This window comes from Gouania willdenowi, chromosome 1 (assembly GCF_900634775.1).
Source record: "Gouania willdenowi chromosome 1, fGouWil2.1, whole genome shotgun sequence".
Classification (NCBI taxonomy): Eukaryota; Metazoa; Chordata; class Actinopteri; order Blenniiformes; family Gobiesocidae; genus Gouania; species Gouania willdenowi.
Window position 1 is genome coordinate 23520272 of NC_041044.1, and position 25854 is coordinate 23546125.

Sequence of the window (25854 nt, forward strand, 5' to 3'; positions counted from 1 at the left end):
TCGCCCTGAAGCCTTCAGGGCCTTTTCAGGCTTCTCTCACTGCCAGAAGAAAAGTCTTCTTTCTCTTTTCAGAGTCCCTTGGTACCCCAGCCTTTTCCTCACTGTTGGTATTACAAAATCCCCATTGAAAACAACCCTTGTCACCTGTCAGCTAAACCAGGCTGGTTTGCTAGGTCTTTATCCCCAGCACATACACTCACACATATACACAGAGGCTGACTCCCAGCCCCCACACACATTCAGACACATATCCCCTCCATTTAAACAGACACAGAGACACAGACGCAACTGCAAATCCTAACAGCACACACACACACACACGCCCACCCACTCACCCATGCTCACACACCAAAACCACATGTCTGAGAGCTGCTGAAAGCAGTTTAAAATTCATTACCATGTAGGAAAAACCTCCACACAGGGATGGCTGAGTTTCTGCTGTACCTTAGCTCCCAGAGGAGAGAGAAACCAGTACATAGCAAATGACACAACGAATGGCAACACATTTCAAACATAACAAAATCAACAAACTTCCCTTTTTTTCCCACAGAAAGTCAACTTCTTTATGGCTCCACAATTTAGTATCTGGTTTCTTATAGGGTTCATGTAGTGCTGTCTAAGCTTAACCCTATCCTAAATCCACTCAATTTATTATGGCAGTGACTATCTGTATGGTTGCCGTATCAATATACCGACATTCCCCTTATTGGCCAGTTTAGGTCTAGGACTAGGACTAAACCTAACCGTGAACCTAACCCAAACCCCAACCCTAAAAATTGTTGCAATATAGGGTAATAACCTAAACTTAACCCTAACCCTCTACGTACGTGTACTTTGGTAAACGTACCAATAGCACTGAGGGTTGTTTGTACGGCAACCGTACGAATAGACACTTTCATTTATTCTTGTACTACACCACAGAAAATAACACAACTAATGCACTCATTGCTTTGAACTACTTTATGGAGGTTTCAGCAACTTTACTCAGCATTACAGACTGATGGGAGTGCTCTGTGCTCTCACTGCACGCTGTCATCGAGGGGGTGGAGCTTCACTATAGCGCTAACTCTGCCAAATATCTTTACATATTTGACATGAAGCAAAGAGGTTTTGCTCTTTTTGTGCTCAGAGTTCTCGGTAAACACTCAACGTGTATGTAGAAAGAGAACAAATGAGCCTGATGACTTAATTGATGGTCAGAGGGGCACTGTGATTGGTCACTGAGACATAGGGGAGGGGCAAGGAGCCACAAGTGACTCCGGATGGGTGGCTAGATGGATGGACAGACAGGTAAATCATATTTCTAATGAACTAAAGCACATAATGTTCATTCACAAATAGCTATAATTATCCCATGATCAAAGATTTTGGTTTTTCCCTTTTTTACAAAGCTTGAGGTGAGTCATAACACCCATATGTGATGTTTTGTGTTATGTAGATCTCAAACTAAAATATCAAACCATACCATATAATCTACATGAGCATGTATAGAAATACATTATTACTTATCGCCATGATAAAATGTATCATTATGGTTAAGTGTTAAATTATTGGGTTAACTCCTGATAAGCTTAGAAATAGCTTTTTTTCAAAAACAAAAACGATGAGTGCATTTACAAAGTGTTTTAAGTGACAACAACCTTTCAGATCAGTGATTCTTAAATTGGGGTATGTGATGTCACTACAGGGGGTACTTGAGATAGAGAGAGAGAGAGAGAGAGAGAGAGGGAGAGAGAAAAACTAACAAATAAAGTTTTAGTCCCAGCCCAGGTGTGAGATGAACGGAAATTATAAACACTATAGAAATAAATCTATTCACTAAATCAGTGTTTTTCAACCTTGGGGTCCAGACCCTATGTGGGGTCGCCTGAAATTAATGAAAAATTTAAAAAGATTTTGGAATTTAAGTACTATTTATTCTTATTTTTTTAAATGAACACACTCTTAAACAACTGTATTTCACTTTGTGAAATATAAATCTTGTTCAACTAAAATGCAGTGAAAAAAAAAAAAAAATCTGAGCTCAAACATGATCAAAAACTACTTCTAGAAGTTATTGGTGTCGCCAGAAATTCTTGATATCAAAATTGGGTCAAAAAGTTGAGAACCACTGCACTACATATTGTTTCTTTCCAAAATGAGACACTTTACAATGTGTGTTATCACTCATTCTTTCCATCATTATGCTCTATAGTTGTTGTTTTTTTAAATATATATATATATATATATATATATATATATATATATATATATATATATGCATAGTTGTTGTTCAATTGTTTTCTAAGCAAAATGTTGTTATCGGACAAATGAGGTACTTGGATTCATAAATAAGAAAAAGGCATTACTTGAGCCATAAAACTTTGAGAACCACTGTTTTAGATGATGCATTATGCAAATTCAAACCTAAGATATTGGGTCCTGACCTAAGCAACTATATTATTAGTAGTAATAGAGTATCTCTATCACAGAGCAGTGAAAGCAGTTTCAGCAGCTGAGCAAACCTTGTTTTAGGTCAAGCTTAACCTGGAAAGGGGGGGTGGACTAGTTTGAGGGGGAAAGTGGTGGTCAGAGCAGAGGGTGGTCATCCGGTGTGGTCACTCAGCCAATGAGCAGCGTGCCCTGAGCAGCCGTCGCTCATTAACCCACTGATAGGAGCTCCGCACACAGAGGAGCTGTCCACCATGCAAAGAGGTCACAGGGTCAATCAGCCCTCGCTCTGGCCATCAAACCAGGATGGGTTCACCAGCAGTGACTTATCCTCCTCATCAAAGGGTCAAATAACAATCTCTCTCTCTCTCTCTCACTCTCTCTCATTCTCTCTCTCTCTCTCTCACTCTCTCTCTCTCACAGACACATGCACGCTCACATGCACAAATACATGCACACAGAAACAGCCTTTTGAATCTACTTTTAAGGTTTTTAGTTGTTCTGACCCTACATTTCAAAACACACACAAACACACGCACACGGCTGTTATTTGGATCAATGACCCTGATCATGGTACCAGGTTCATTCACACTTCAAAGGCTTGGAAGTCATTTATATCCTCAATAATAACGATACAGTAGGTCCAAACGCATGGGCACCCACATCTTATCAAAAAAACGCAATGAAATGCCTAATCCCAATCCGACCCAGATAAAACTAAGTGGAATAATTGAGAAACCGACCCGACATTCCTGAGTTCATTTTCATTAAGATCGGTCAGTTACGAAATGAAATATGATTTTTTGAGATATGGGTATTTTTCAATTATTGAAACTGATCCAGAATCAGTATATTGATCCGGATCCTTTTTAATGGAATCTTCCATGGCGTAAGGTCTATCTTTGGTTAAAATTTCATCAAATTCCGTCAAGAACTTTTGACGTAATCCAAATAAATAAAAACTGACAACATACGGTACCTCATTGGCAGGGGAAGGAATGGCGCTTATTTACTTTTTGTTACTTGTTCATGTGCACACTTATATACATTCAAATGCTGTTGGTTCACACACTGCTTGGTACATGTGAAAAACCCAAAGCCCAACAAGGAAGTAGAGAAAAGCACTTTATTATTTTAGTGCTCAAAGCTGATATCCAGAGTTTCTGAGAAACGTCTCGATGTCCCGCCCTAAACAACCTCACTTCCTCCCACTGCCTCTTCAATCTACCAGAAGCCACACCTCTACTTTTATGCACGCGCATGGCGGAACATAACAAGGTCACATCAGGTCACATTGATATAGGTCTATGGGTCAGGAAATAAAATCATATTTACATGTTTGCTGTTGTGACGCACGGCCTTGTTTCCATGCACAGTTCCACATTCACTTTGATTGACAGACTCAAAAACAGGAAGTCAAAGCCTATTGGCTGGGCGATCACGGCGCTCGTTTCCAATTGTTAGGGGTCTCTAGAACGAAGGAGGGACTTATATACATTAATGTATATGAATGACCACTGACAGTACACCATAGTAAAAGACTAGTTAGGTATTTTTTTCGCATTTCAAAAGAATCATACGTAAACATAGATTTCTCAGAAACTCCGGATATCAGCTTTAACCAACAGGCAAAGCTACAGAAAAAAATTAATTGTATTCCATGCTATGGGAAGATACTGTAATAAACAACATTTCATAATTGCTATTTAAACAGTCATTATGCTAAAAACAGGATTTGATGTGACTCCAAAGGAAAACGTGTGCGTTCTGAAAAGAACATTTAAATAATTCTCATAAATGAATGCAAAGCCCAAACAAGAGCCATGACAGTATAAAATGGACGTCAGAGGATGATTTAAATCAGCATTGTGCTTGTGGTAATGACGTTTTACTTCTTTCGCTATTAAATAATTCAAATGAACAGAACTATTTAAAATGAAGAGATACTTAAGAGCAAGGATTGCAGCTTTATTCTTTGGATGGATCAACCCATTAGCGTCTGGATGGGTGATGTAATCCTTCTTCAGAGTGCCACAAATAGACATAAAGCAGCAGAGCCTCTTCAGCCCACAATGTATTCAATGAAATACCGACACATTTTAAAAAACATGCTAGCACTCAATGTTTTAAGCTTCGGGGACAAAGTCGTCCTCATCACACGCTCTCATTCCAGATGATATTGGTTCACAGATAAAATGACCCCGCTAATTTGAAAACGAGGGCTGTTGAGAGTCCATCGGAGTTTGAAGAGGTGGTTGTCTCTCAGGGAAGAAAGGAGAATGGATGAATGTAGTTCACAGACTTTAGTAAGAGGGACCCTCGTCCCAAGGACTCTTAGCGTTTATTACGTCTCTGAATACATTAGTTTGTCTTGTGTGAGCACCAGTTCAAGTGGAGTGCTTTTACTGTGAGTGAGTGCTGTTAATTAACGTTTTCACAGGTTGGTCGAACAAAAGAAAAGGTAGAAGGAAGGATAAGAGATGTCATCCACAACTTCAAATGATTTATCATTGGGAACACACAAACCCTTTATTTACACATTACTAAGACATTACAAACATTGTGGATTATTAAACAGCTCCAATAATGTTTAAAGCTAAAAAAAAAAAAAACCATTACCAATAAAAAATAGGCCGTGACTATTGATATGGAAACGTATGAATAGACTGTCAGTCTATGCATACGCAGCGCCTCTCATTGGCCAGTTTAGGTGACGTGATATTTGCAACATGTGACTTAAAGTTCCGTCAGTTTTATTTTAGTGCATATTTCTTTCTAGCTAACCCTCTTATTTTAGCCCTGACCCTAACCCAGGAAATACCCTAAAATGTTTATTCTTTTTTTGTATATGTATTTTTAAATGTGGAATATGCTGTGTTAAATATGTTCAAATTAAAAAAACATATATGACAAAAGTGGAATTCGAACCCACGTCAGCAGAAGAAAGAATTCTGGAATCATGTGCCTCAGACCACTCAACCATCCTGACACGGTGAAACATTACAGGCACATTACACACATGTAGAAAAGGTCTGGAAAACAAACCCATAGTCCCGTAGGCTATTAATACGTTTCTGTACCAACAGACACTTCCATAAAAATACAGAAATAATTCAGCATTCATGAGGGGGATCATAATTAAAGAGAGAAAATGTACTTTAATTTAACTCTGTACAACCAAAAAAAAGTTGTTGTGTTTTAGTTAGCAGGATAAGGCTGTGGAATGGGATCACCATGGCGATAAAGCAGTGTTCAAACAGTTTAAAAGGGAGGATGAGGGAGTTCATGTTATACTTCATCTCATTCCTACGGTGGCTGAGAAGTGCAAAACACATTTACAAATTATTGCAACACTTTTGCAAAAAGTCAAAACTAATGAGCAAATATGGAAACACTTTTGCCTTTGTAAATCTTTCTCAATTTTTGTTATTTGTATTTGTTCTTAGATAATTATGTGTATTTGTTTTCAAAATTGTAAATGTGTTGCGGTATTAGTAAATGTGTTTTGCACTTCTCAGCCACCGTACACTCCTTTTTCAAATATGTATTTGATGTAATATGTTTGAATGTTTTGTTTCCAAAACATATTATTATTTTTGCTGCATATTCCATCGAAATAAACACCTCAATCAAACAAATACTTCATCGCGCTTTAAAATACCCTCAAAATATCAACCAAACTGAGTCAACGATGGACAAACATTTACAAACTCTTTCCCACTCAAAGATGAATACATTTGTTAGAGTTCATACAACTCAACTAACTTCCTAAACATAGACTTTAAAAGTTTACACAGGGCTGATTTATCCAATTTGGGACCTTAATCTGGGAAACGGCTGCTTTGCTGTGGTTTCTCTGTTTCTGCCACACAGCCGAAGTACAAACAGTGCTACGATGAGCCCAGTAGACGACCAAAGCGCTGCAACAAAAGCAGAAAGTCATTGAGTCAATATGTAGAGCGGCTTCAACAACCTAGTCCCACCAAACAGAACATACCAGAAAATAATGCAGCGTTTTTGCAAGCACAGTTAATATTTGTATGTACAAACATAAAGTTTGGAAATTAATTTATTTGACATATTTTTAAACAATTCTGTGTTAACATGCATTTTGTATATTTATAAATGGTTCAACTCTTCATTGTTGCATTGAAGGACGAACAGTCGTGTCTAGGAGTGTGACGATATCTTGCGATATATCACGATATATCTTTGCACAATTGATTATCGATGTGCTCGCGCAATCTTTTTTTTTTTTTTTTTTCAAACCTTTTCTGCTTTTCCACTAAAATGTGCAGGTAGGTCTTCACAGAAATGTTGTCACTGTTTGTTGAAGGAACCAATACATTGTTTACTGGAATATTGCACTATAATGATGTCACTGGTAGGAAATACACTGTTTGTTGTTTACATAAAGCACTATTGGAGATACTTATTAGTTTACATTGGTATGTTGACACTTATTTACAGAAATGTTGCACTAAAATAGTGTCACTGTTCATAGGACACTTTTTCAATTTATTGTCTTTCAGAGATATAAAATAAAAATTGTATTTTTTCACTTCATCTATTTTTTTCTTGTTATGTCTTAGATAATCGTACATTCATTTCTGACAAATTTATTGATAATCCTAGTATGGTCATATCGTGAGATAATTGTTATTGTGAGCTTTGCGTCGCGTATCGTATCGTGAGGTAGACAGAGGTTCCCACCCCTAGTGGTGTCAGTTTAGTGAACTTTTCTTGCAGCAAAGAAAACTAACACAATAATACATTGGTGGCTTTAAATAGGTTTTTTGATGTAATTTAAGAAGGGAAATGTATACCTTCGTCTCACATGACTCTTAACCTGTGAAACTCAAACATCTCAGTGTACATTTACACTGGAAACTCACACTAAACTAAACTGAACTCTGCATTGTTATACTCAGCATGTTTGTAGTAGGGCTGCACCATTATGGCCAAAATAATAATCACAATTATTTTGATCAATATTGTTATCACGATTATAATCACAATTTTTTTTTTTTTTGTATCATTTTAGGGAAAAAAAAAAATCTGTTTTTAAATAACTGTGTACAGTTTACAGTGCAAAATTAAGCTGAACCCAATCTTTTAAAATGGACCAAAGGCTAACAGAATAAATACATTATTACAGAGTTCAGAGCCAGTATTTTAAATGTAAATATTGCCGACGATCAGGTTAATTTAATCGTGGCAACCAAAATTGTGATGACGATTAAAATTTGATTAATTGTGCAGCCCTAGTTTGTAGTACTTCTATATACAGGTGACAAAAATAGGATTTATTTTGCAAGTTAATCAGTTCATCATTGCGGTTTATCTCATAGACAATATATTAAATGTGAATGATGTGATCAGACCCTCTCGACTCTCTTTCTCCATCCTCAGCATCAGTTCTGCTCTCATGTTTCTATTCTCACACTCTAAGTCTCTTTTCTCATGAACCTGTTTTCTTTCTGCCACTCACGTGTCTCCCACCCTGCACCCCCCACTCCCACCATGTCCATCTCTTCGTCCCCCACTGACTGAAAGTCTCCAGGTCTTCTTGATTGGTCATGGAGATTTCTTATTCTTCTCTACAGCTCGGTGTGTATGTGCGTTTAACCACCTAAGCTGCGTCTGTGGGTGTTTAACGTCAGCTGCTCACTGTCTCTGTGCTTCTCACTCTATAGGCCAACAGCCAAAAATGGCATGGAAGAGAAGGAAACACTTGATCTGTTTCTCTGACTCCCCTTAGGAGATCTCAGTGTGCAGCTCAGCCTGCTGATTATGAGGATTATATTAACACCATGACTTTAAACTGGACAATCAGGGGATTGAGCATTGTGAGGGAAAATATGGCTGACATGGTGCTACATGGTGAGCATGATAGCATGGAGACAAATGAGGAATTTAAACATGTCTTGTTCTATTTGGCTTTAGATTTCCTGACTAAAATCATTCACGTTAAAACAAAAAAAAAAACTTAAGAACATTACAAGCTTCGTTTTAATAATTGTTTAGGACTAAGGCAGGAAACCGTGTTGATAAGCATCTTGTTGGGTTTTAATGATGGTAAATTCTTAAGCAGCAAGTGTTCGTTCCTTGTCTACAAAGAAGCTCCATAGAACACTATTTTGTTCTGGTTTTTTATTTTGTTTTATTGTTTATTTTTAGCACAGGCACTTTATTTCTGCTCGATTTTATTGTTTTTACTAATTTATGTTTTTTTTCTTGTTGTACACCATATTTTTGTATTATAGCATGTCATTCTTTTTTGTCAATTTTTACCGTCTATGTAAAGCACTTATTAGTTTCAGCTGTGGTTGGTTCTAAAGTGCTCTAAAACAAATGTTTATTTGAGTTTTGTATTGTGAAAATCAATTCATATTATAGGTAATGGCACTGTTTACTCGTAAAATATGTGCAAACAACTTTTAACTTTTGTGTGTTGACAGACATAAAAAAAACAAAAACAAAAAACAATGTTTATTACACAGTTCATATTTTTGGAATTAACCAATACTATGTTGTTATTTATTTATTTATTTATTTATTTTTGCTTTGTACTGGTTTTTATGTGTTGGGCTGAAATAGAAGTCTTTGATGTGATGCAACATGCACAAATTGTACAACAATCTTTGCATTTGGTTCTACAAAATGACCTAAAAAAGACAAAATAATTAAAATTAACATTTATATTTCATAATTTCTGTATCATTTCATGAATGTTCACACTGATTCGGTTCTCTTAAAATCAAAGGATTTTGCACTTAGTTAGGACTGTGAGGGTTTCTGTTATGGACGTTTTGTTGTTCTTGGATGAGTTGGTATAAATCTCTTTTGTCCTAAAATAGTCCCAAACCAATGAACAAAGTTCTGACAATGAGTCAGCTCTGCAGTTTGTTCTGTGCACTCAGGGTCTTTATCTCCATCATTCTATGTTGGAATATGAGAGAAAATCAAATCCCAAAGTCAGGAGCAACCAGTGGTCCCATGCTGGTGGGTTGTCCCTCTTTTAACCCTGTCTGACATTCATAATCTCCATTATCTTCAAGTCTCCGTTTGTCTGATGTGGACGGAGGGGGATGCCGGTCCCACTTGGTTCTTCTCAGATAAAATCAGTGACTGTATTAGTGTAGGAGTGGAGCGTAACGGTTGTGTGTATGTGTTTGCTGGGGGGCTATGGGGGCTATGACTAACGGTCTGACACCTGCAGATCTTCTCAAAATGCAAATCCAAACTCTCACACCCCTCGACCCACACACTCCCCCAGCCAACCCATCCTCAGCCTTTAAAATCCAACGTTACTGAGCAACGACTCTCACAAATCTAGATTTGATTTAAACATTTCACAAAAGACATTTCATGATGGTCCAAGGACCATATATATATATATATATATCTGTGTGTGTGTGTGTGTGTATGTGTGCGTTACAAAAGCTATATTAAGATCCTATCAGGCTATATAAATCTACTTTAAGAAAACCTCAGAGTTGAAATAGCTTTGTTTATATCAACAAATAAACAGGAAAACAAGGGAGAACATTGGTTCCAAGTAGAAAAAGTCCATTTATTTAAATTAAAGTGTTTTATGGGTCTTTGTCCTAAAAGGGCAACATATAACTTTAGCTTTCCACAAAGCAGGTGCAAGCATCTGCTTTTCTGAAGTGCTATATATTCTGAATCCCTGACCAGCCCTAACAAGTGCTGCCCTGCAGCTGAGCCTGACCTTTGACCCGGGAGGTGGGAACAACTCAGCAGTGTTCCTCTGTGGTGCACGAGTAAAGTGGTGCATTATTTCTTATTGTTGTGTGGGAGGTAAAAAAGAAAAAAAAAAGTTGTTTTAAAGATAGGGATTGAAATCAGCTCTCGAGTGCCTCCCACTGGCTAGTTAGGATATTACAATATACCACAGTAGGACACACACACAGCAGTGTGGTGTGTTAAGAAAGAAAGAAAGAAAGAAGCTATTAAATATTATTACTACTATTATACACACTATTATTATTGTGCTTCATTCATTCATTCATAATAAATATGCTCACACTAAACACAAACTGCATCTCAAACGTGTTGTAGTATTAAATATATGGAGCCCTATCGCTTGTCAGTTGTGCCACTGGGATTTTTCTGAAACATCTCTGTACGTTGGACAGCTCCCAATTACGCCAAGCAATAGAGCGCCCCCAGGTGGCTATGAAAACAGTTGCAGCCTAAAGAAATTGCAAAAATGACTGGACTCTTATTTGTGGGTTGTGCTATTTGGAGGTAGATTTTTCTTTAATAAATATTTTCAATCAAAGAAAAAGTCTTCAAATGCAAAAAATATATATTTTTTACACCCAAACAATTGCATTTATTTGATTGAAAATGTTTTTTGTTTTTTTTTATTGATTTTTGTATTATTATTGAATAATAAAGACACAAGTCAAGATGGTATTTGTTTGTAATATTGTTAAATAATTGTGAAAAACCAGCTGCTTATTATAGAGTCAGACTGTTTTTTGGGGGGAAATAGTTGAACTACAGGATGTTACTTTTACAGGGAATACATTAAATCTATACTAACTTTGATGCACTCATACAGGGACAATAATTAGAAAATCTCACTATTTAACCTTTGGGTCACGTGTGTGTTTGTGGATTTGTGTGAATCTAAAAAAGAAATCCTATATTTTATCCACGTGGATGATTATAGGCATGTGTCGTGTGTGTATCAGTGATGATCAACATTCAATGATTGTGTCCTTTAAACGTCCCCGGCCTGGCCCAGACTTCACTTGTGGAAGATGGCGCACGCATTGAACTTCAACCTCGGAAATTTATCCAACCTCGCTTGTCCGTTTGACCAAAAGCTAATCCATCACTGGACACTCTCGCGATAAATGCCCCCCATATATTAGGGCACATGGGGGAGCTTCGCCCACTTGGAGAGGCGTTGGGTTTCCTTGTGGACCTTTGGTGACTTTTGGATCTGCGGCTCACCAAACATCTGTAACCATGTCGGACGCGGTTGTCAGTTTCATGAAGGACTTTTTGGCGGGTGGCATCGCCGCTGCCATCTCCAAAACAGCTGTGGCTCCTATTGAGAGGGTCAAGTTGTTGCTGCAGGTAAAAGGAAGAAAGCTCTTTGCTCCCTGGGGGGTTAGGGCGCATGCATGCGCAAAGGCGTGCGTAATGACTAGGACACTAAAAGAAAAGTAACACTAAAACTTACAGATACACGTAATTTATGATGCAGATGAGTTTTTGTGAACTGGCTGGGTTTCTTTAGGGGGGAAAAAGTGTGCGTAAAACCATGAGACATGGAGCTCTAAGCGCAACGTGGTGCGTAACAGAGGTGGCCAAGAACGCCCCATGCACTCATCCAGTTAATGAAACAGATTTTATTGAAATGATATATACATCAGTATGTCTTTATTCGATTAAACTTTCTCCCACTATTGACGTATGACCGAGTTTGAATTCAGTGAAAGTGTAATGCTAATTTTAACTTTATCCATGTAATGCAATAGGCCTGCACGGTTGGGTTTCAAATGACACTTTGCTAGACTGCTCAGCTCAACGCTGTAACGCCAGCACAGAGAATACCAAACCCTATAAATCAACTTTCAATTATTACATTTATTTATTTATTAAACAAATCATGTTGCACATAATTACTCATACAACACAAGCCAACTGTTTTTGTAACCAAGGCGTTTCCATGTTCTATTCCAGGTGTTCCCAAACAGGGGTACGTGTACCTTTAGGAATACTTGAACACATCTCAGGGGGTACATTAAAATATTTGTCAATTTAATTTCTGAAGTTATAGGACATATTATTACATGCAGGCAGACACTTTTCTCGTCCATAAATTGTGGCACACTTTAAAATACATCAAAGGTTGAAGTTCAAACTTTAAAATGACCAAAACATCAGAAACAGACCAGTGAAAGGCTAAAATTTTATAGGTTACGCTGGACCAGACACGGGAAAGGGTTTAGACGAAGACACAAATAGGGAGTACATTGGTAAACACTGTGAATCAATTCTGTTGCTCTGTCCAGGTCCAGCATGCCAGCAAACAGATCACAGCAGAGATGCAGTACAAGGGCATCATAGACTGTGTGGTGAGGATCCCCAAGGAGCAGGGTTTCCTCTCCTTCTGGAGGGGAAACCTGGCTAACGTCATCCGTTACTTCCCCACACAAGCCCTGAATTTTGCCTTCAAAGACAAGTACAAGAAGATCTTCCTCGGTGGCGTGGATCAAAAAACACAGTTCTGGCGTTACTTCGCTGGTAATCTGGCATCCGGCGGTGCTGCTGGTGCCACCTCGCTCTGTTTTGTCTATCCGCTTGACTTCGCCAGAACAAGGTTGGCGGCTGACATCGGTAAGGGTACAGCACAGAGAGAGTTCACAGGTCTTGGTAATTGTATCTCAAAGATCTACAAGACAGACGGCCTCAAAGGTCTTTATCTGGGATTCAACGTGTCCGTGCAGGGTATCATCATCTATAGAGCAGCCTACTTTGGATGCTTTGACACAGCCAAAGGTGTGTATAGACAAGTCCAATGAGAGCCTTTTTGTGTGGTAACTATGTTGGTGTATTTCATGTTGTTTACTGTGTCATTTTAAATCTTCATGCAGGTATGTTACCAGATCCTAAAAACACGCACATCTTTGTCAGCTGGATGATCGCCCAGACAGTCACCGCTGCAGCAGGTCTGATCTCATACCCATTCGACACAGTCAGACGTCGTATGATGATGCAGTCCGGACGCAAAGGAGGTAAACACCCCTCATGCAGTGATTGAAGTTATTCTGCATGTCCTCAGGCATGCAACACTGTGCTTCACTCTCCATGCATCTTCTGTCACAGCTGACATCATGTACACGGGGACAATCGACTGCTGGAAGAAGATCATCAAGGACGAGGGAGGAAAAGCCTTCTTTAAGGGTGCTTGGTCTAATGTGATCCGAGGCATGGGTGGTGCCTTTGTGTTAGTGCTCTATGACGAGATCAAGAAGTACACTGTTTAAACTTCCCGGTCTCCTCCATCCCAAGGAAACCCTACACCTTATTCAAGTCTTAGTCGTTGTGATACAGTGACAGCATGTGCCACTCCTCTGCGACATCCCAGGAAAGGTGGATGGGAACAGCTGACCCAAGTTATCATGCCTCCTCAGAAACCTGTATATATCCCATCAGTGACGTGACATAGGGCAGCCCTTCACTATGAGACATGATGACTATGTGAAACCAACACAGGCCATATTTCTCCTAATGTCAGACCAGTTGTGGAGCAGTGCTCGCGCTAATGTTGCAACCACTGTGGCCCTTGTACCCCACCACATGCCTTATTTTATTAAGAATAAAGATTTATTATTCTAATTATTGCTTTGTTGTCATGCCACATCAACAGTTTTACTGTCTATTACAGGAGCCACATGTGGCCCTCGGTCTAATTTTGTCCGGCCCAGGCAGAAAAACAACGAGATGACGATAAAAATACACAAAATTAACAACAAAAATGCACAAAAGCGAACAAACAAACATGAAATGAGAGAAAAATATACAAAATGATACCAAGAACATACAAAAATAACAGGAAAATATCTAAATATCCATAAATTAAGATGACAGATGTAGTCAGAGCCGTAGTAGAGTTAAATACTGCTGCACTTGATAAGTTATTGTTTTAAATTAACAGTGCTTAAATATTTATTTTCACTAAATAATTGAGCCAAATGTGTTCAAGTATTGCAGATAGAATTTCATTAAAGATCCTTCAGATTTGGTGTTTAGATTTTGATGGGGTTTTTTTTTTCAAAAAATAAATAAAAAGAATTTTAAAAAACTTATAAAATCTTACATAATTGTTAAAGTGTAAGAACATACTTCAGTTAGTAAAAGAGTAGTTTCCTAACTTTTTAAGTAGATTCAAAGTCTTCCCTCATTATCTTTTCCGCATCACATGCCTTATTTTATTGAGAAAAAAACATTTATTATTCTAATTTTTGCTTTGTCGTCATGCCACCACTTCAATGGTTTTACAGTCTATTACATACATTGGCAAATAGCAGAGCTTTGTCTAATTTTGTCTGGCCCCAAAAGTAAATGCACGAAAAACATGAGTTGACTATAAAAATACGCAAAAATTTAAAAACAACAAAAAATATATGAAATGAGAAAAACATGTACTAAATAATACCAAGAATACACATACAACAAAAATACACGACTCCAAAAACACACAAAATAACAGAAAGAATACACAAAGATGGCAGAAATATATCTAAATGACAACAAAAATGCACAAAAGAGAACAAACATATTAAAATATACTAAATGATATCAAAAACATACAAAAAAAACAACGGAAAAATATCCAAATCATCACAAAATGAGAGACTGTCACTAAATGATACCAAGAACACACAAACAAATGAAAACAAATACACAGAAAAATAAAGAAAACATGTACAAAACGACACCAAAAACATGCAAAGCAACAACAAAAATGACAATATTGATGTTCAGATTGTTCATAATTCTAAATTCTGACATGAATGTTGATAATGTTGCCATTGGGTCAGACAATCACATTTTTGTGGCCCCCACTTTGGGTTTTACCCTAATAATGTAACCATGGAAACTGAGGCTGCAACCCCAACCACAAAAGACAAACATCTGATTATCCTTATCATAAGTAAACATGAAGATTTACAAAGACTTCCACCGATTGTTATTTTAAACCCCTCTCCTGACTAATAAACATTAAAATAATAAATCAATTGATGAATTATAATAGTATAATATTCTAGTTTATTAAAAACACAATAGCTGTGTAAATGTAAAGGCATTAAAGACATAATGACGGGTAAAATATTTGCATTCCTGTTTTCTAAAGTTAAACAATAATGCATGTATAAAGAAGAAAATCCAACAAGTTGTTATAAATATTTTCAAAATAATTAGTTTAAATAGAGCGGGGAAAAAAATAGAATAAAGTCCATCTCTTCGATCCAAATACAAAACGATCAATCGATCATGTTGCAATCTGTAAACTTAAAAAAAAAACACCAAATCACTGAATTGTTTTATTGTTTTTTTTTAGTTGGCATGAAGCCACAGAGAGGATGGCAGTGATGACGACTGTGCTGATTGGTCCTCGCTCATGAGCACCAGTCAGCCCGGGTCTTTCTAGTCTGGGGTAACAGAGTGTGTGAGGAATGGGAGACAGACCTGGAGCCTGCAGAGGAACACAACACACAAAGACTTTTAAAATCAGAAATATGATTAAAAAACAAGGAAATTCCCTCTTTATTCACAGTCACTTCTACATTGTATAACTTTTAATGTTCAAACATGGCAGACAAACCGAGAGGTAAATCAACTATGGAGGAAGCGGGAGTGGTTTGTAAACCACTGCAACTATAACGTCATAGGATGAAAAACATCTGCTAAGGTTGCTCTTACGAACCCAGTGATTCTGCAGATTTATTTTTGTTGTTTTTGTAAATGAATTGAATTCTGAAAATAACCAATATGATTTACTAGGCTTCAAACTCACAAAGATAAATTCAGAAGACAGATGTAGTCAGAGCCTGGGTAGAGTAAAATACTGCTGCACTTGATAAGTTATTGTTTCAAGTATCACAGATAGGATTTCATTAAATATGCTGCAGATTTGGTGTTTAGATTTTGATGTTTTGTTTAAAAAAAAGAAAAAAAGAAAAAAATAGAATTTTTAAAAAGTAAGTGGAGTTTTATTAAATCTTACACAATTGTTAAATTGCAAGAACATGCTTCGTAAAAGAGTGGTTGGTAAAAAAGGAGCATGATGATTCCCTATGACATTTTTCAGAAATGGTAATTTGAAATGGAAATAATGGCATAAATTAAAGACAAATAAAGTGTTGTATGTTGAAACTTAAAGTTGCTATCCGGAGTTTCTGGGAAAAGTCTCGATGTCCCGCCCTCAACAGCTCCACTTCCTCCCACTGCCTCTGCCAATCTACCAGAAGCCACGCCTCTACTTTTCTGCACGCGCATCAGAGAGCATAACAAGGTCTATGGGTCAGGTAAGAGCCAAAATCATATTCACCTGTTTGCTGTTGTGACACGCGGCCTTGTTTCCGTGCACAGTAACGCATTCACTTTGATTGACAATCTCACAAACACAAATTCAAAGCCTATTGGCTAGACGCAGTCAGCGATCGTTTCCATTTGTATAGGGATCTATAGGACGAAGGCGGGACTTATATACATGAATGTATATGAATGACCACCGGCAGTAGACCATAGTAAAAGACTAGTTAGGTATTTTTTCGCATTTCAAAAGAATCATACATAAACATAGATTTCTCAGAAACTCTGGATATCAGCTTTAAGTATTTAAGTAGATGCAAAGTCTTCCTTCATTATCTTAGGTGACACTGGGTAATTGTAGTGGTATTTCTGTCTGTATCAAACTGGTAGCCCTTCAGATTTTTCAGTAACTCTGAAGTAGGTTGGTGACCCCTGGTTTAGATTCTATACATGCTTACCTGTGGACTTCATTCTGCTGGCTGGTCCAGTGTCTACGCCTGAGGTGTTGATGGAATATGAAGGCAACCCCAGGGACCCGACGTTCCGCTGATAGTCTGCCAGTTGTTGTGAGCGCTTGAGGCTCGGGGTGGGTTTGGCAGACTCTAGCTTCTTTATGAAAGCCTGAGATAAACACACAGTAGAACTTAATGACACACGCTTTCTATAAAAGTCACACATTGCACAATGAGATGTTTTACTGTACAATACTATTAAATGAACATAACTACAAAAAGTAAATTTTTATATTAACAGAACAAAAAAGACAGGATTACCCATTTTGGAGGGCATCCGCATCAATATACTGATTCTGGATCAGTTTGAAAAATGAAAAATTGGTGAAATCTCAAAAATGTATATCTCGGTTCCTAATTGACTAATCTTTATGAAATTTTACTCAGTAATGTCAAATTTGTTACTCAATTATTTAAATTAGTTTAATCCAGGATTAAATCTGGATTGTGCATTTCATCATGATTAAAATAAATAAAAATTGGGGAGCCAATACTGGTATTAATAATTTCTTCTAATGAATAATCATGGCACCATGATCAGTAGTGGTGTGCCAAAATATCGATGTATAGTGATCGTGGGCAAAATATCGTGACAGTATCGTATTGCGAGGTACCGGACGATACCCAAGACTAACGTTCAGGATCACTGATCCAGATAACTGCCAATATCTGGCATAGAGGATATTTACTGATTTACTTTCAAACCCAAACCAAAAATCAAACATTTATTATAAGTGCCTTGAAAAAATTCCACTTAAAAACATGATAGAATGTATTTAATAGGCTTGTGTTAAAGCACCATAAAAGAATTCAATTGAAAAATCTGATGCTCTGACATTTGATCAACCACAAGGTATACAAAACACTATCGAACAAATGAAAAATTTCATTATTTCATGTAAAATAATGAAATAAAACATGCGACTTTCAACAACTTTGCAATAAACAGCAAATGACCATTGAAGCAGGCTTTGAAATAAAACATGCAGTTATATTTCTACAAACATGCTCTGCAGAACGTTTTCAAAAGCAATGTTGCTAGTAAAGAGATCCAACATCAAAACGTCATATATTGAACCTTAAAACTATGGGTTTCAAACTGGAATTAAACCTGTAATCTTCAGCCTTTCCAAAGAACAATAATAGGAAAGAAGTTCTCACGATCTGACTTGTTTAAAGAAAAAAATAAGTTGTGGATCAATCTTGAAACATCGTTATGAAGTAGTTCCTTCTGTGTTGAACAAATGTGGATGTGTGGAAAACACACACAAATTACACAGCAGATTCAATTACTTCACTCCAAGAATAGAGATGGCAAAGAGCACTCGTACGGCAGCACGAGGAAGGACTCAGGAGAGGGAACAGTTTGTTCTTAGAGTAACTCAAGTACACATTATATAGTAACAGATTCTGAGGAAGTCATGGTGATACTTTTATCAGTTGAAAATCAACCACGGGTGTCAATAACACTTTAAAAAATGAGCGCTCATTTTCCCCTCTAAACAGTGAGACTCTATAATGAAGCTACTGTATTAGCTAAACACCAATGTGAACACAGCGACTTGTTTGAGCATTTGTTCTTAGACAGAGTGGTCAAGCACAGGTAATAGAATGAGTTGAAAGGCTACAGCTGAAGAGCCTGAACTGTTTTACAATGTCACACTGTAGCACTGCGACACCTGCTGCAATCTGTCCAAGCCCTCAGGGGTAGTGACCCAGACTAATACTGGATAAACCTAAAAGATTATATTCAAAACAGAATTAAGTGTTCTTTTATGTTATTATAATTCAGCTATTACCTCCACCAAGGAGGTCATATTTTCACCAGCGTTTATATATTTATTGATCTTGTAGCAGAATTACATCAAGTACTTAACATACAAGTACTTAAAGTTTAAACCAAAAACAGACATTAGGCCACTGAAGATTCCATTAGATTTTAGAGGGGATCCTGATCAATATAATGATTCTGGATCAGCTTCAATAATCAAAAAATCCCCAATTCTTATTTCGTTTCTTTATGAAAATTGACTCAGTTATGTTGGGTTGCTTTCTCAATTACTCCTTCTGGATCAGATCTGGATTGCACATTTCATTGAGATTTTTTAAAAATGAGGGTGCCCATACGTTTGGACCTACTGTATTGTTAGTAATGTGGATAGAATGGATTTCCAAGCCTTTAAAGTGTGAATGATAATGGTACCATGATCAGGATCCAGATAACCGCCAATATCTGATAAAGAAGAGATTTGGTGCTTGGCAGAGGTTTACGATCTCTGAGAGCTCTTATTTATATTAAGTCAGTCACAGTAAAAACAAGAAAAAAATCATGTTCTACCCTTTGTTCATTCAACCAACATAATTTCTTGTTGTTTACTAGCACAAAGTTGGGGATTTCGTCTAATTATATTGAGGTGTATAATCAACTATTAATGTATTTATTAATCTAATATTTATTGCAAGTTTAGACATGTGATCGCAGTTAGAGAATTGTTCAAGGTAACTCATGGCTGCTAATGAAGGGAGATACTACTAGTTTAATGTAGAATATAATAAAACAAGTTTTGATGAACTACGGCCGAGCCCGCCGAGCGTCTCTGCACTGAATAGCACGTACCATGTTCCAGAGAAGTCAGTCAAATGACTCGGTTCCACCGAGTAAAACAAATGAAATTGTGCAACGTATAATCGTAATCCACGTTGAATTGCCTTTGAAACGATACAGTATATCACACGACTATGTTCCCATAAATTTGGAAATTACCGGAAACGGGGGGTGGGCACCGGGCCTTATTTCAAAAAAAGGGCTCAGAGCGTTTCATCATATTAATTCATAGAGTATTCAAACCAAACTGCACTCTGCTCTAACAAGAACTAACGGAGTAGTCATTTGAAAAATGGGGTCCCCTTGGCGCCCCTGTGACATGTACGAGGGAATGGGCCCCATTTATATATTGGTATGTGCCAATGGTTCGGTACCACCAACCATCGTAATATTTGACACGCAAATAAATGAGAATCGACTTTGGTTTTTTTTCTTTTGGGGCCCCAAATCAAAAATTGGGCTTGAGCATCGATGCGTACACATCCATAGATTATACCTACCCATATTCAGCTCGACCCATTCACAAATAACAGAGGAGTAGTGATTTTACAACAAATTGAGTGGGTTTTGAGTCCGGTAGCCCGGCCTTAAAAAGTGTTAAATTATTCCTAAATTAGTTCTGCTTTGCAACCACAAACCTTGCAGTCAATTTAGAAAAATGTCAACAAAAACCAAGAAGTCTTGGACATAGTGGCCTGACTGCATCCTACTGGGTTTGTAATGGGGGTGCAGCTGTGTGCAGGTGTAACTCGAACAATTGGAATCAAACTCTGATTAGTAAAATTGTGGAGTGAATATATGAATGCATTGAAGAGAATGTACAAGTAGTTTTTTTTTTAGATTTCAAATATAAATGATGTCAATTAGGATCAAGTCTAGGAGCTAAGGGTTTCTCACCAGGTTTTCTCTCTGTATGCGTTGCTGTTCCCGCTTCCTGTTCATTGCACTGTGAGACAAGTGAACTAAAGGTGAAGCACTGGCCACATGAGTTTTTCTCCTCGGTGCACTTTCTGGACGCAGACCAGGGGAAAGGCGTGACAGTTTAAGGAGGAGGCGGTGGTTCTCTTGATCTATGCGCCGCACCTCGTCATCGGTGAAAGAATAGTTCTGTCTGCTCTTCTTTCCAGGATAGTGAATGACCACTTTGTTCTGAAATTCACTTTCCAAACAAAGACAAGAACCTAGAGCACAAAAGGAGGACATTACCTTTTAATATGAGCCAAACAGTTTGAAGCAAAATGTACTCGTTAAACAAAGCTGAATATTTTTGTGTTTATAGCTTACTCACAAAACATGAAAAAAGATATACAGTATCTCTTTAGCCAAGTCACTTTAATGTCGCTTTTCATTTTGTTATGTCACCCTGGCAACTACATCTAACCCTCTTTGTTACTGGTGTAAACTGAGAGGGAGGCAATTTACTGAAAAAGTGGCTCTTAACAAACCTATATATATATATATATATATATATATATATATATATTATTGTACACAAGAACATAAATATCAAAAGAAAAAAAAAAAAAACACTTTTTTGGTGTTATAAATATGTTTAAATAACCTTATCCCACAAAGCTTTAAACATAAAAAAGATACTTAATATTTTCTTTTAAATGTTAAAACTTCAAGATCAACTTGTGTATAAGCCAGGGTTGGGACATATTATAATTGTAATAGCGTAATTGATAATTCATTACAATTATGGCGTAGTTATAATTGTAACTGTAATTACAAAAAACATGTGTTGCTGTTGTAATCATAATTAGATTGTAACTGAGTTAAAATAATTGACTTTTTAATTGTATTTGGCATGGAAATTCTATAAAAACTACAATTTCACTAAAATGCAAAACTGGAGAACCATGTTACACATATGTAGCTAATTATTAAAATATGCTTCATATCAAGTTTTCCCACTACATTTTGGTTCTCTTGAGTATCATTTAATATATATATATATATAAATTTAAGGGGTATATTGACAGTAAAAAGGCTGAGGCGCCAACACCAAAGACATTAATACCAATATTTTTATGGATAAAGAAGGATTACAAGGTAGCCAAGTGCAAAATACAAATTGTATGAAAGATAATATTTTTCAGTGTATTTTACAGTTTATTTAAGACATGCGACAAAACCGACCGGTTATCTTAAGAGATGCTAACAGCAAGCTAACACAAGAGGAAGGTTAAATTTTATGTGGTTATTAATTAAAGGCTCAGTAATTGGGATAAATTGAAATTAAACTTTAGTAATTGACAACATAATTGTAATTGACTTTCAGGAGAAAAAAATTATCATTTCAATTTTAATTGTAATTGGAAAAAAATGTTGATCATCATAATCATAATTTAGTTGTAATTGAACATGGCTAATTGAAGATGAAATCGTAATTGAAAAATGTAATTGACCCCAACCCTGGTATAAGCTAAACTTATAATCAGAAGATTGTAAATTAGAGATGAAATGCATAATCAAAGACAGAAATGATTGAACTTACACTCATCCACATCCGAGTCTTGTCGTCTGTTGCCAAGTCCACTGGAGGGCAAGCTCTCCTCCTGATACTCATCATGGTCTACAGAATCAGTCGTTGTGTGGTCTAGGCACAGTGACCTGCTGCTGTCAGGGGAGGAAAGGGGACTCACGTCTGTCACAGTGTAGTCCGATTCTTCTGTTGAGGCGGTCTGAAGTCGCTCAGGTCCTAGACATCCCTCTTCAGTGCTGTTCAGGTCAGGATATGAAGAAGCCTCACTTGTTTTGGGGAGTGTGGGGGACTCCAACCTGCTCCGCTGACTGCTGCAACTCTCCAAGTCTGCATCTGCCTTAGATGAACTGGTAGACAGATTTTGGATGACATCTTTGGGTCTTTCATAGTTCAAGTTAGTGTCGCCGTCACAATCGCTGCTGCTGCTGCGACTTCCTGAGTACTGGACAATTTCTGACAAGGCACGTGACGCACTGGATACCCTGTGTCTTCTGTTTCTAGTGCTTTTAGTTCGGCTCTTTACTTCTCTCATGTCATCACTCGTCTCGTCAGTTCTCAGAGGCCGATCACCGTGTCTGCTTTCAGGCGTCTTTGCAGGGAACCCCTCTGAAGGCGCTTGGCTTTCCTCTTCAACCTTCAGGACTTGTTCTACCTTCTTCTCTTCAGGCTCGCTGCCACTCCCACAATCACTATCAAAAAATGAGTGATCCACTTCAACTTCCATGTCACTGGGGTTGATCATCTCTGTTCTCCACAACAAACAATCTGCAAGCAGAAAATGAAGCAGAAAGCCAGCATTGATCAAAAATGTAATATCTAATGTTTTTATTTGATTTTAGATTAAAAGGCTATTTAAAAGTTCCATGTCGTCACAAAAAAATAAAGATGTACTTGGTTTTTAGGTACACGAAGCAATGGGGGGGAAGTTATGATTCCCCCTGGGTCTAGGTGGTGCAAGTAAGTAGACAACATTGCCTAATAACAGCAATGACCATATATTTTGACAAGCCATAGTATTAATAGTGAGGCTAATTAGTACGAGCATCCGTTTATGTTATATGTTGGATTAAGGGAAGAAGCTGGAGTACCTAAAGAAAACCCACGCAATGTACGAGGAGAACATGCAAAGTCCACAAAGAAAGTGTTTACCCCTTGAACCCAGGACCTTCTTGCTGTGAGGCAGACATGCTAACCACTACACTGCCGTGCGTCCAAAGTTGAAGGTAATTCTGACTAAAAACGAAATGTTAAAATCGTAGATTTAAAAAGTGCTTTTATGAAAAAGTAGTTGCTTTACAATATCAGCTCATTCACACAGGATTATTACTGAATATGCAAAGACATTTACAGCATTATAAATTAAGCAGTATTTTTTACTTGACTCAGGAATTTATCAGAACAAGTGACATCATTTATGATATTATAAAACTAGCAGTATTTACTAACTTGATTTAGGAATATTGCTCACTCAGGACATTTGCTGGCCAATCTTTACGGGGTGATAGGGATATTAGATTATTATTATTATTATTATTTGGACAACTGTATCCCTCTTAAGGCGTAGGTGTTTGATGCATAATGCATAGCCTACTAATAGCTTCAATAATATAGAAATAAAAGTTTTACATGGTAAACACTGCTTTCATTTAAAATTAAGATATGGACACATACTGCACAAAACATAAACATAAACACTTTCAGTTTTAAATGATGCTACACAACCGTACCCAAATCAGGTTTCACAACGCTCACTGAGGACATCTGCTGGTCAATCTTTATCTCCTTTGGTCCTTCTCGAAGTCTCCAGTATCGAGCTTAGCCTGAGTTACCATGACAACCTGTCAACATCGCGCTGTTCTGCAAAGCTGCGTTTGATGACGAAAGATGTTACGAACTGTAAACAGTTTCAGGAAATGCTTGCATTGTTTACACAAGTAAATTGGTATTTTTGTAGACCTGTTTATTTATCTATTTTTATTTATTTATTTATTATTATAAAGCGTTACATTTCATTCTTGAAACCTCTTTTTCTCATTTGATTATCTAAAGTCTATGTTCAGTTTTTCGATTCTTATTTTGTGAAGGTTTTTTACAAGCGTGACAAAAGTATAATGTACATTATATTCTATTATTTTCCTCATTAAAATCTGTATTTATTACACTTTGGTCGACATAATTAAAAAAAAAAAATATATATATATATATATATTTTTTTTTTTTCCCCTTTTAAATATGTTTATGTTTATTGATGGGATCCCCATTAGCTCAGCAGGGCTGTCGCTATTCTTCCTGGGGTCTGCATATAAAACATACAATAAAATACAATTTTGTGTTTACTAACAAAGTATTTTCTGTTTGCATGTTCCATTGATCTGTACATAAACATTATCTTAGCACTGTTTATTTGTATTTTTGGTAAAACACATTTCCCTGCTGTGGCGTGTCCATATGATAGCTGTTTATCAGTGCTAAATAAGAGTCTCTGGTAAAAAATTAAATAAAATAAAATTTTAAAAAAGGCAGCTTTGATGCTATTATGTTTTTGAAGAAAATTCTGTAAATGTTTTATTTTTGAAATTTCCAGTTCGCAAACCAAGAGCAAATAAATATATATTTGATGGTAAACTGTATTGACCGCCACTTTTAAGCTTAAAGTGCAAAATGATACAAGACCACATCTCAAACACCGACATAAATACATGAAAAATATAATGTAGTTGATAATGGATGAGAGAGATTTAGTGTAAGGTGAATGATAATCATGTGTGAATGATAAAGCATTCATTCAAACTTCAGTAGTCCGTGCGTTCAATGAAAGTCGCTTACACAGTGATATATATAGTTGTTGATTTTTTAAAAACCTTCATTACTGCGGCTAAATTAGTGCGAGTATCCGTTTGTGTTATGCTAACTTTACCTGCGCAGACACGCTAACTTACCCAACAAATAAGCGCACACGTATCAGGAGAAGGCGATAGAAGTACAGCAAGGTCATGAATACAGATGTAGACTATTAAAAACACAAAACGTGTCTTTCTTGAAGTTGTAAAGCAAAATTAGCATTAGCGAGATTTAGGGGGCTGTCTTTTCAGCTACATGGTGGCTATAGCAACAACATACGTCACTTCCTGACAACGGTTGCCGCGTGGGAGACATGATTCACCCCATAGACTCACCCCGGCAATGTTGATAGGATTATTTTATATACAAATCCTTACAACAAGCACAACAAAAATATTGTTACATTTCTCAAATGGTTAAAAAACAGTCTATTTATATAACTGCATTCAGTCTGAAAAACTTCATGAACAAGTAATAGTGGTATCATAAACAGCAACATAAGAGCTGGACATGACTCAGCACCTCTACAACTTGTATAAAGCCTTCCTACAAGAGCTGACATATAAAAAGTAACAATTCGGAATGTTTTTCTACCACAAACCAGGAATTCCCTATAGGTATTTTAACAATTTATGAAGTTAAATCTCAAAATGTATCTTTTTTTTTTATTATTTAATTATTTTATATATATATATAAACTTATTGAGAATGAAAAGTTTTTTTTCCCAAGATTTTGACCAGAACTCATGAATGGATGTATTGTTTTAAAGGGTTCTAAGTTAAAGTTTAAATGATGAATAAATACATATGCCAAGGAGTTAATTTGGCAAATCACAACTGCATTTAAAGATTGCACTTCACTAACTTATTACCATTTATTATTAAGCGTAAAT

The 25854-nt window shown here is 36.9% G+C and overlaps 2 protein-coding genes across 4 annotated transcripts; one reads left to right on the forward strand and one right to left on the reverse strand.

Annotated features, from left to right (window-relative positions):
• The first annotated feature begins 11346 nt into the window (after positions 1-11346).
• slc25a4 (solute carrier family 25 member 4) lies at positions 11347-13807 on the forward strand. The gene is made up of 4 exons (XM_028445700.1): positions 11347-11547; positions 12489-12975; positions 13071-13211; positions 13303-13807. Exons 1-4 carry the CDS (start codon positions 11437-11439, stop codon positions 13461-13463), a joined length of 900 nt encoding a protein of 299 aa, XP_028301501.1. The 5' UTR covers positions 11347-11436; the 3' UTR covers positions 13464-13807.
• A 1704-nt stretch (positions 13808-15511) lies between these two features.
• On the reverse strand, positions 15512-25222 carry cfap97 (cilia and flagella associated protein 97). 3 transcript variants are annotated; one of them, XM_028445672.1, is made up of 6 exons: positions 25060-25222; positions 23848-23985; positions 22133-22885; positions 20530-20813; positions 16974-17136; positions 15512-15676 (listed from the first exon to the last, which is right to left on the reverse strand). In XM_028445672.1, exons 2-6 carry the CDS (start codon positions 23879-23881, stop codon positions 15600-15602), a joined length of 1311 nt encoding a protein of 436 aa, XP_028301473.1. In that variant the 5' UTR covers positions 23882-23985; positions 25060-25222; the 3' UTR covers positions 15512-15599. The 3 variants fall into 3 exon arrangements, with proteins under 3 accessions (XP_028301473.1, XP_028301481.1, XP_028301488.1); XM_028445680.1 differs by having other exon boundaries at positions 23848-24014; XM_028445687.1 differs by lacking the exon at positions 23848-23985.
• Between the last annotated feature and the right edge of the window lie 632 nt (positions 25223-25854).